This window comes from Erpetoichthys calabaricus, chromosome 4, assembly GCF_900747795.2.
Source record: "Erpetoichthys calabaricus chromosome 4, fErpCal1.3, whole genome shotgun sequence".
NCBI classification, from domain to species: domain Eukaryota; kingdom Metazoa; phylum Chordata; class Cladistia; order Polypteriformes; family Polypteridae; genus Erpetoichthys; species Erpetoichthys calabaricus.
The window spans coordinates 43078801-43090856 of NC_041397.2; the positions used below are offsets into that span (position 1 = coordinate 43078801).

The 12056-nt window shown below is 39.4% G+C and overlaps 1 protein-coding gene across 1 annotated transcript in view; it reads left to right on the forward strand.

The window, feature by feature from the left end:
* LOC114651038 (protein Atg16l2-like) overlaps nucleotides 1-5176 on the forward strand; it is a 223058-nt gene extending 217882 nt beyond the window's left edge. The window contains exon 18 of the mRNA XM_028800993.2: nucleotides 4780-5176. Within this exon, the coding sequence (XP_028656826.2) occupies nucleotides 4780-4870 (91 nt within the window). The 3' untranslated portion in view covers nucleotides 4871-5176. The remainder of the gene's footprint in view (nucleotides 1-4779) is intronic.
* Nucleotides 5177-12056: the final 6880 nt, after the last annotated feature.

Below are 12056 nucleotides of genomic sequence, written 5' to 3' on the forward strand. Positions count from 1 at the left end.
AAAAGCATACATTTCTTTGTACTATGGAAGGAAAACAGTAACTCTGAAACCCTTGACAGAATATGCACACTGTCCACACAAGACAGTAAACAGACTTGCAGATTATCATCTTAACTTTTATTAATGTCCATTCATAGTTACACACTTTAAACACATCAGGGACATGAGAGGACAGAGGCTATCCTAGCAGGTTTGGGTTCAAGGTAGGAAAACACAATGGATACGATGTCAGTCTTTTACAGTACCTACACACCCACACGTGCAGAGTATTAAACTTGCTTAAACATCAAGATGTAAAAGAAAAATTGAAGCATTTGGATAAAATCCAGGTGGACATGGAAAGAATCTGCCAGATCCATAAAAACAGGGACTGGTGCTGAATCCAAAAGACAGAAGCTGCACATGCGGTCCACAGTGCCGCCTATTTACATCTATGTATATATATATAAGCCAACTATTAGGAATTGGTCTTTGATTGATCACTATACTGGGATTTTATGTGCAAATATAATAAAAAAATCTATTTTAATATTGCAAGTAATACTGTATATAGAAATATATATACAGCATAGACTTGTTTTAATTTTCTGAGGACTAATGGCTGAAGTCCATTTTCTGACATATGATTTCCAAGCATATCCTATAAAGGGCACCCCAGGCAGTATCAAATATAAATATTGAAATTTAGTTTGTGATGGGCAAGGAATTCTAGGGTCCTATTAGTACAACTAAGTAGAATTTCACTGTATTTGGTACACATGATACTATTGACCCCATAATTCTATTACCTGTTTTATTGAAGACACGCCTTATTTGTTTTCCTCAAGTACTGCATTAAGATACAGGGTTCAAATCATCTAATGTCATTAGTGATCTTCATGTGTTCTAAAAATGTTCTTTGTTAATAAAGATATTTCTTATTAGATCTTTGTTTTGCTGTGTTAATGTGAACACTTTGCATTAACTAGTCAGTATTCAAATTTGGGACTGTACTTTAGAAATAAACCCACCAGTGCAGGAAGGGTTTTTCTTTGCAAAAGACAGATTTCCGAAAGAATGATAAACTTCTGTCCTGACCTTTCCCAGCCTGCTCTTACTCTTACATAACAGACAGACCGATCGTGTACATTTAGCAGAGAAATTGTTTATACGTAGTTCAGCTGTTTCGTAAGGCTTTACTACTGCCAAAACAGAAATAAATTTTTTTAATTTAAAAATGAAATTCTTTTAGTGACACACCACATTAAATTTATCATAAATAGTTTATCTTTCAAGTAAAGTTTTTTCTTCATCACATTAAATCAATATTCTAAGAAGTGAAAGGAGTCTTTGTAAATCAAATTAAGCAAAGCATTTATATTACTAAGTTAAAAGTTAAAGTTAAGAAATGGCTTGTGTGTCTAACTGTCAAAAAGAGCAAGTTGTTCAAAGTCATTTTCCAAAGCCTTAAATAAATATTGTATTGATCAAGTTTAAACATGGTTTGTATTATATCACAGACACATTGTGCTAGGTAGTGAAACCTAAGACATATTTGAAAGATGTATAATGAAGCTACTCCTCCACAAATTGGGAGTTTTTTTTATAAACAGTGAGAGAAAAAACTTAACAAAGCTAAATTCAATTCAAATATGCTGTTTTTGCTGGTGACCTTGATCACTGAAAAGTTTCCTGGAAATTTGCCCTGTAGATGGCAAACACGGCTTTTTTTCCAAGCCTTGTAATGCTTTGTGAGGCTAGTGTGACATTATGGAGCTGTAGCAGAAATGGCCAGAATTTTTACGCATGCGTACTATAAGATTGTTGCTGATTATCAGCATGATGTTACAACCCATTCAGAATGTCAACCAGAATTCCAACTTGTATGCATTAAAAAAAAATTTAAAACTTGCAGTATTTTCATTTTTCAGGTACATTAGCTGGCAATAATGAGGATGCACCAGATATACAACATTGAACCCTGTGGCTAGCTGGGGCAGAACTGCATTGCTAATTTGCATGCATAATTAGTCATGTGCCACAGCACCTACTCAAAACATGCCTTAAGGAGGCCTCCCCTGTCCTTGTCAGAAAACACAATATCCTCTGTGAAATATATAATAACAAAAGATTTCTTGCTGTTTACAAGGTGTTTCCTTGTTCTTGATGGTAAGAAAAAAGTATGAAATATCTGCATAGATACATGAGAAACAAAAAAAGGCATTCCAGCTGTACCTGCAGCTGCGACTTCAAACAATAGAATAACCTAGTCCTAAGCGGCCACCTTGTGGCGCAGCCAATGACTGCTTCAAGGTTGAACTTATATAGTTGAACAATATTTGTTTTATGTGCTTATTCCTATTTTAAAGCTATTTGTTGTAGTTTGTCTGTGGTATTCATTCTGTCTAGGTCTTTTGTTGATTAAGGCACAGTGGCACAGTGATTATCACTGTTCCCCATCAGCACAGATCATATTTGTGGCTGCAATAATCACTCCAGCATAGTTGACAGACTTTCCAAGCACCCGGGGACACTTAAAAGATCATGGCACCATTATAATTCACTCAAAACTACTTCAGTTCCTCCTTCACCGTTGCTTTAATGAATTTCATGAAGTTAGGCAAAGTTGCAAAACATTTCAATGATTTCGCCTAACTCATGGTGAGGCAAACTCAGCTGGATTCACTCATCACTAAATCTATAGAAAGGTAAGCATTAGTGATTAGCTAAACCTGTGGAGTTTGGCTTGTCGTGAGTTTAGCAAAATCTTAGAAATGTTCGGGAACTTCACTAAATTACAGGAACTGCATTTAAGGTAATGGGGAAGGAGGAACCAATCTGCATGAAGTTTTGAGTGGCTAATTATATTGCAATTGTGTTTTAATTGTCCCTGGTGTCTACAGAATGATCTTCCAACTATGCTGGACTGATTATTGTGGCCAAAAATTTGATAGAGTGAGCTCTGAGGCAGCAGACGAAATGATAATCACAAACAAAGTACAATAGATGGCCATAAACAATCAGTAAGTAAAAAAAAAGATATACTGTATATATGTATAGATACTGTATATATCATTGCGCTCACAGAGTTTTAGTCTTGGGGCAGACATTAGCCATGCCATGAAGCAGCAGCATGAAACTAACAAATTCCATTGTGAAGCTGCGGCTCTGAGCACAGCGGGAACGCCTGTTCTGTTTCCAATCTCTGTGCAGATGCTTTCCACGAAGAAGGTAGAATGACCTTGTAAACAATAATTCATCTTTCATTATTATTATTATTCAACAGGGTCGCATATGTTTTATTTCTTGTGGTATGGAAGGGCTCCTTTAAAGCTTGTTTTGGATAGTAACTGCAGCACATGGCTAAGCATATATGCAAATTAGCCATGTGGCCATGGCACAGGGATCAGTGTTATATATCCAGTGGCAGTACTCATAATATACATGTTATAGTTAGCTAATAATTTTTTTTTAAAACACATACAAGGCGGAAGGCTAGTATCCTGACCGAGTTGTGACATCACGCATACCCAAAGCAGCTTAGTGAGGATCTTACAGAATTTACATGAAAATATTTTGCTGAGCTTCAACTACATCATATTTGCTGCTGTGAAAATTGCTTTGGTGAATTTCACCGATCAACACTCGTAAGCATTTTTACACGTTTTGCACATATATTATCTTGATGATTTAATACATATTTTTGTTAAGTGGGATTAGTGAAAGGCCTCATCACCATACATCAGCAAAATGAAAAATATCTAAAGGCTATTTCCACACTGAAAAACAGAAAGTACGTCAGAAATACAAAGTTTCTTCTTAATCCTAATGGGGGTGTGATGTTACAGACAAATTGTTCCATATCTAAGACCTTTTTTATTTTTCAGCAAGGAACTAAATCTGTTTATTTGTAGTGGTCATGGTGACACCAAGATTCACACTGTCAAAAGCACAGTGATTTATTTATTTTTTCGGTGGGACCCCAGGAATGCACACACTTACTCACAGAGACACAGTTAAACATCAGGTTAAATCAATAATAGTGTAATATATTAAATTAAATAGAAATATAAATAACAAATAAACAACTAACCCTCCCTACCCCCTACGGTGATAACAAACAATAACACGACTCAACAACAATAAACACCTAATAGTAAACACTAACAACAGAATCCATAACATAGTCCAAATGTCGCAGTAACTATATGGCGAGTGGAAAATCTTGTGAATGGTTCACCGTAAGTAATGTAAAGTTTCTCCTACTGGTTTCATTATGCAGTGTGGGTTGAGGTGATTGGGAGCACACGTGCACTGATAGCGCGTTGCTGCACCCATCTTTGATGAAGATGTGTCTAATCTGTACAAACTCACACAAGCAGGTAGGCACAAGACAGACCATACATCCAGACACGAACAGTAATCCACAATAATAACTGGTAATCCAAATGTGTGAAACAGTGCATTATCAGACAGATGAACGATTGCGATTCTCTTGGCATCTTGCTGGTTCCCCTTTTTAAAGAGCCCGCTGGTTTGATCTTCTTCCAAGCAGCCCCTGCATCATCCGACACTGTCCCAATAGAACAACACTGCTGGGACAGCTGGGATATGTAGGACTGGTACATATTTAGATGGTCACAACAGCTTTTTCATCTGTAACATCTGTGTAAAGATGCATTTTTTTTACAGATTTGTTTAGAATTTAAGAAATTAAAGACATATTTTTGAATTTGAACTGTATTATTATATAAATTAATGTGAAGTTGTATAATATGAATATTTTTTTTCTGTTTCCAGTTCTTCTGTGAATGCAGTGGCCTGGTCTGTGTCTGGTGAGCATGTTGTAAGTGTAGACAGGAGCAAGAGAGCTGTTCTTTGGAGCGCATAAGAAGCACTGTAATACTACATCTTCACAGAGGACTTTAGAGATTCACTAGAGGAAAGAACTATACTCCACATCGTGACTCCAGCTACCACAAAAATCTCTGTTATTCTAATCATTAACACTAGAATTACCAAAGCCTACATAAAAACTCGTAATCCTGGCCCACCTTAAATCCATTCGCACCTCTCCATCAGCGTCTTTTGTCTTGTAAATGTGTCGATCAACCCCCACCCCACTGCCGCAGGTACATTCACAAAGAAGATTCTCAGTGCTCAGTGTTTATGTTGGAGTGCATTACCTGGAGTTGTAGAGGGTAAATAAAATATCATCATTTGGAATACATACATTTCATGTGTGTTCCGTGTCTGCAATACTATATGTAAACACATCATTAAAACAGAAACTTTTTCATGTAGTGAGTAGTAGTGAGCTGCTCAGATTGTTAATATATTGTTCTTTTGTACTCCAGGACATGCACAGGAAAGACCAGTACAGAGAAGTCAGTTCTGCGCTGTATGCAATCATCAAATTCAAATGTTAACAGTCCCCACACACCCAAGGACCGTCCTTCCTACATTTACGACATGTGTACCTGTTGCAATGTACACACCTCTCTCTATGCTGTCGTTCCTATTACATTGAAGGGGCACCTGACACTGAGTTTGCTTTCATGGGGGAAGCAGAGGTCTTGGAACAGAAGCTTATCGACGTTGCATCCTCTTTTCCTTTTCCCAACATTTGAATTTGATGATTGCATATAGCATGGAACTGGCCTCTCTTTACTATTCTTTCCTCTGCATGTCTGGAGTACAAAAGAAACACCACCATGCACCAAAATGTGGAGACTGGGCAAGATCGGAAAAAAAAAACGCGGTTACTGATTACAACTGCAAGAAGGTATGTGAATGAATATGAATAATATGAATAATGTTGCATCAGTGCCACAGTGTTTTCCGAAATGTACTATACAGGTCATAAAATGAATTATTCCAGATATCATATATACCTATGTCTCTGTTTTTTTGTCAGTGCGGCTTTGACTTCATGGACCATAAGGTGCATACTAATTCAGCATGAGCAGAAACACTCAATAAAACTGAATAAAAAAAATTCAAGTGACAATGAGATACCAAGAAAGCATGATTCACCAGCGTTTGTGTGTCAGCTTTTATTCCTCCAGATAAGAGGATTTCCAGTTCCATTGTCTCAAAACACCACTCACATCCACAGTTATTCCCAGTTTCAAATAAAAACTAACAGCATCAGATCTGGAGTGGTGAGGGTTATATCGTGATCGTGACTGAGAGAATAAAAGTGAAAAAAAAATGCTAACTTTTACAAGTACTATAAATTTACACCAGCTATTAATATTAACAATAAGAGCAGCTCACTACTCAAAATGATAAAGTTTGCGCGGCAACCAGTATCTTGATTACAAATCAGCAGTTCTTACAGCTGCACCACGGAAGCTGTTGTATTATACTTGTACCTTTTGTGAAAGTGTTTATTTGATATTTGGACGTTTCTGTTTTAATGATATATTTAAATAAATTGTTGTAGACACAGAACATTATTTACCCTATACAACGCTAGGTACCTCACTCCCAGATAATCAATGCTTGAGTTGGGAGAACTTTTTGCCTTTTCTGCGGTGGTGGGGGATGGGATAGCAGGCTGCTTGCTGCTTGTCTTGATCGACACATTAACAAGACAAAAGACGCTGACGGAGAGGTGCAAAGGGATTTAAGGTATCCCCGAATTACAAGTTTTTTCGTACGCTTTGGTAATTCTAGTGTTAAAACAAGATGGTACTTATTATCAACATTAAAGGAAGATAAGGTCAGAAGTAAGGTAGCACTTTTCAACAGGGTTTTCCTAGGTGCATCTATTAGTTATTTACTGCTGTAGACAAATACTTTTGAAAGAAACTTTATGAAGACTTCCAAAGAAGAAATGACAAACTCTTTAAAGCAGAGGCTGTCCTTACTGCTTCTAATAGTCAATTACTGCTATGTAACAAAAGGCTAACAAAGGCTTTGCTTATGTTACGAAGCAATAAGTATCTAATAAATGCACTATAATACACCCTTAAAGCATCTGGTAAATTGTTACTGGAATAAAACTCAGAAAAATGTCTGTTAATAACATGTTAATTTGAAAACTAAAAATGGAAACTTTGTTAACATATCTGTCAATCTAAAATGGCCATGGTGAGACTGTTTCCTTTTATGGAACTGAAACATTGATTCATCAAAGTGAAGCTGCAAAATGCATAAATAGATGACTATCTGCATACTAAAAATTATAATGGTGCAGTTGGTGCATATTTTTTTTCAGTTGTCCAGTCGTTATGACTAGAGTACTATTTTATGCTTATAAAATAGATGACTGTGTTAGGTTTCTGTCATAGTCCTAAATACTCTATGTTTTTATCAGTTACATCCTGACTTTTCTAGAGTTGAAGAAAACTCCTCTCCAGAATACTTGTAATGCAGGGTTTGTGCTTCCTTATTTATGATTACTCCCACTCACCACACGTGTGCATAGGAATATTTACTTCTAAGAATTACCCCATGCACAAAAGTAAGTGCATCTCTGGCTTTACCTTCCTATTAAACTGTTACAGTCTGCATGAGTTGCAGCAAACAAAGAACAAATGATTAGCAGATAATAATTAAGTATCTTGAACAGCTCAATTTACATTAAGACAAGAAACATAGTCAAGTCCACTGTAAGGGAGTCAGATAAGTCTTAACACATCATGACAGCTTTCAAAGAAATGAATGGTTATAGGAAGAATGTCAAGAGTAGCTACATATATACTGTATCTGTTACCTGTATCCTCTTACCTTTCTTACTGTCTATATTGTACCCTTTGTTTTAAGTAACCCTGGGGGCCTCATTTGGAAGGCTGCTTGCTGTCTGAGACTGTATTTATCTCCAAACATTTATTTCAGTCCAGTTTTATCAGCAATAGAGGACTTCACAAACAGAAGAGCAAACACAGACTGGTACCAGAGCATGTTTACATTATAAATAGTCTGGATGTGCCGTAAGATGGCTGCACCAACGAGAGCTCCGAGTCATCTCAGCAAAAAGTTATTATTTATTTTCTTACTACTCACTCTCTTTGTGCGTACTACTTTATCACACTTTCAGTATGACCAGCAAACACTCTTGGAATTACGTTCATCAGCCAGTTCGGATTTTACAACAGTTTTTGATATCGTGGACATTGTACTGCCTGGAGTCTTTTGCTTCCTCGTGCGACACTGAAGGAAAGCAAAGAGGGGGAAACGCGCTGGAGTTCTGTGCCGAACCTGACAGAGAAACAACAAGCCTCCTCTGCCTAGCATCCTGCTCACTAACGTTCAGTCTCTGGACAACAAATTAGATGAGCTGCGCGCACGGATAAAGCACCAAAAAGACATCATGAACTGCTGCGTTTTAGCGTTCACAGTGACATGGTTGGAGCCCAGCGTACCCGACTGCACAGTCACACCAGATGGGTTCACAGTTTATCGGGGAGACAGAACGAAGGACTCAGGCAAGTCGAGGGGAGGGGGTGTGTGCTTTATGGTTAACTCTTCGTGGGCTACGGATGTGTGTGTCTTAAAAACACACTGCTCACCAGTTCTCGAGCTGCTGACCATTAAAGTTAGACCCTTTTACCTCCCGAGGGAGTTCAGTTCAGTTCTCCTTTTAGTTGTTTACATCCCCCCACAAGCTGATAAAGCTTCGGCTGTGGATGAACTGTATGATGTTATCAGAGGACTAGAGAACGCTAACTCAGAAGCAGCATTTATTGTGTTGGGAGACTTTAACAGAGAAAACATGAAGAAAGTTCTCCCTAAATACTATCAGCACATCTCTCCCCCCACAAGAGGTGATCAGACACTGGATCATTGTTACACCTTATTCAAGGACTTCTACAAACCCCTCCCTCGACCAGCTTTTGGAAAAGCAGACCATTGCTCTATATTGCTGCTGCCCACATATAAACAAAGATTTAAACAGGAAAAACCGGTTTACAGGGACATCTACAAATGGGACAGTGAGGCTGAGGGGGTCTTACAGGACTGCTTTGAAACAACTGATTGGCAGATGTTTGAGGATGCAGCTGATGGCAACATCAATGAATTCATAGACTCTGTCACAGGATATATCAGCAAGTGCATTGACGATATTGTCACTAAAACCTCCATTTGCATATATCCTAACCAGAAACCCTGGGTAAATGGGAAGATTCGGGCTAAGCTCAAGGCGTGGACCTCTGCCTTTGGATCAGGGGACTCTGATGCATACGAAGCAGCCAGATACGACCTCCAGAGATCCATCAAGAAGGCCATACGGGACTACAGGGACAAAGTGGAGTCAAGCTACCACAGCTCTGACACCAAGCGCCTGTGGAATGGACTGTGCTGCATCACTGACTATAAAAAGAAAAACACAGTCAGTGTTCAGCCCACTGCATCTCTTGCAGATGAGCTCAACACCTTCTATGCTCGTTTTGATGCAGCCAACAAAGAACAGGTGCTATATCCTCAAGGGGGCAGTGAGTCTGTAACTCTGATCCTTGAAACGTCTGACGTGAGAAGGTCCTTCAAAAAGGTCAATCCTCGCAAAGCTGCGGGACCAGATGGCATCCCAGGCCGTGCCCTCAGGACGTGTGCTGACCAGCTAGCAGGTGTGTTCACCAACATCTTCAATCTCTCCCTGAGGCAGTCAGTGGTCCCCACTTCCTTTAAGGCATCCACCATCATTCCTGTCCCAAAGAAACCGGTGGTCTCCCATCTGAATGACTATCACCCGGTTGCACTGACATCGGTCATTATGAAATGCTTCGAGCAGCTGGTCAAAGGTTACATCTGCTCCTCCCTCCCAGACACGCTGGATCCTCTCCAATTTGCCTACAGAGCAAACAGATCTACAGAGGATGCCATTGCGCTAACAATAAACACTGCCCTCACCCACCTGGAAAAAGGAAATACATATGTAAGAATGCTGTTCATAGATTACAGCTCGGCATTCAACACCATCATCCCCTCAAAACTCGTCTTGAAGCTTGACGACCTTGGGTTGGGGACAACCATCTCCAGGTGGATTTTCTGTTTCCTCACAAACAGGCCCCAGGTGGTGAGAGTCGGCAAGCACACATCCTCATCACTCATTTTAAACACAGGAGCGCCACAGGGCTGTGTGCTTAGCCCCCTCTTGTATTCCTTGTTCACCCACGACTGTGTTGCAAAACACGGCATAAACACCATCATCAAGTCTACAGACGACACAACCATCATAGGCCTTATCACTGACAAGGATGAGATGGCCTACAGAGAGGAGGTGCTGGCACTGAGTAATTGGTACCTGGATAACAACTTGTGGCTTAACGTCAGCAAAACCAAGGAGATGATCGTGGACTATCAGAAACAGCAAGGCGGAGAACACCAGGCAACTACATCAGCGGAGTAGAAGTTGAAAGGGTTAACAGCTTCAAGTTCCTCGAAGCAAACATCACCGAGGATCTCTCGTGGACCCTTCACATAGACACTGTGGTCAGGAAAGCTCGCAAGCGGCTCTACTTCCTGAGGAAGCTGAGGAAGGTTGGCATGAATGCCAACATCACCTCAAACTTTTACAGGAGTGTGGTCGAGAATCTGCTGATGGGCTGCATTACCGTCTGGTATGGGAGCTGCTCTGCCAGCAGCCGGAAATCACTACAGAGAGTGGTGAAGGCAGCAGAGCACATCACGGGCAAGAGTCTTCCTGCCATTGAAGACATTTACCTCCATCGGTGCTTGCATAAGACAAGCAGCATCATATAGGACCACAGCCATCCAGCACGCCAGCTGTTCTCCTTGTTACCATCTCGCAGACGATACAGGAGTCTGGCTGCTCGGACTACAAGACTTAAGAACCGTTTTTACCACCAGGCCATTCGAGTCCTCAACAGCAACACCTGAACACTTACATATACTTACATTACACCTACATTGCATTACATCTGCATTGCACTACTCACACACAAACTGTACCTGCACACACTCTGAATACTGACTGGAACTTGCATCTGCACTTTATGGAATATGCATGTGTACTTATAAAACATTATCTGTGCAATAACTGTCATTTGTACTTGCTGCTCATTCAACTCATATTGCTGTATAACTTCTTTTAAAACCGTACACATTTTATTTTGTATGGCTAGTCTATTTTTAACTTGTAATTTTGAAATTTTTTTTTAAATTATTTTTTTAGCTTTATTGGATCTAGGCTGAGTGACTTGTTTTTCTCGTTATACACATTTCATTGTAATGTTGACCCTGTGTTAACCTATATCCAAACCTAAAACTAACATTATCTTTTGCAGTTTCTTGCAGTACAGAGCATGCTTCAGACATCGTTATCAGAAAGCTCAAAGTTAGTTCTCTGAGATTCCCAACTAAGAAAGCAAAATTATAAAATATTTTAAAAAAAACTTTAAAGTCCTGCTTCATGTCCCTGCATACCCAGCATGTACATATTCTTCTGTTCAGCTTGATAAGATTTCAGAGTAGAAAAAAGGCCTCTTACCTGAACAGTTTAAAGTATCTCCTTTAAACCAGATAACTTCACCAGTGACTTGTCAGTATACAAGGAAAGATTTCTAGAGGTTATCTAAATTTAGAGCAAGACTTCTGAAATGCTTTGCCCTCCATCTTCACCATACACACATACTCATGAATCTCATGAGGTCTCTGGCCTCACTATCTGTTGGCCAGTTCAGTTTCCCTTCTGACTCTGAGCTCTTCAGCCACTTATAGGCATTGTCCTTAAAACAGCATTCAGTGGTTATAGCAAGAGTCACTAACAACTGACATATGTCCTTAGGCTGCCCCACCAGAGAGCTCTGGCAATAACACCTATCCCCTGGTTTAGTAACGGGCCAAGGACCCTTGTTATTCCCCAGGTTTTCCACTCTCCACAACATATGTCTGTTATAAAGCTGGGTTATTGGCTTCCTAAGATTGTTTTTGGACCTGTATTATGTAAAATTGTTAGTTATTCTCATGCTGCCATTTTGTGTGTGTGTTTTTTTTTGTGCTGTGGTATCCAAGATAATTTAACTGTCTTTGTGTGGCTGTAGCCATGTTGTTTATGGCTGCTATGCCTACTGCTGATCATGTAAATGAAGAATGCATGACATTCTGTG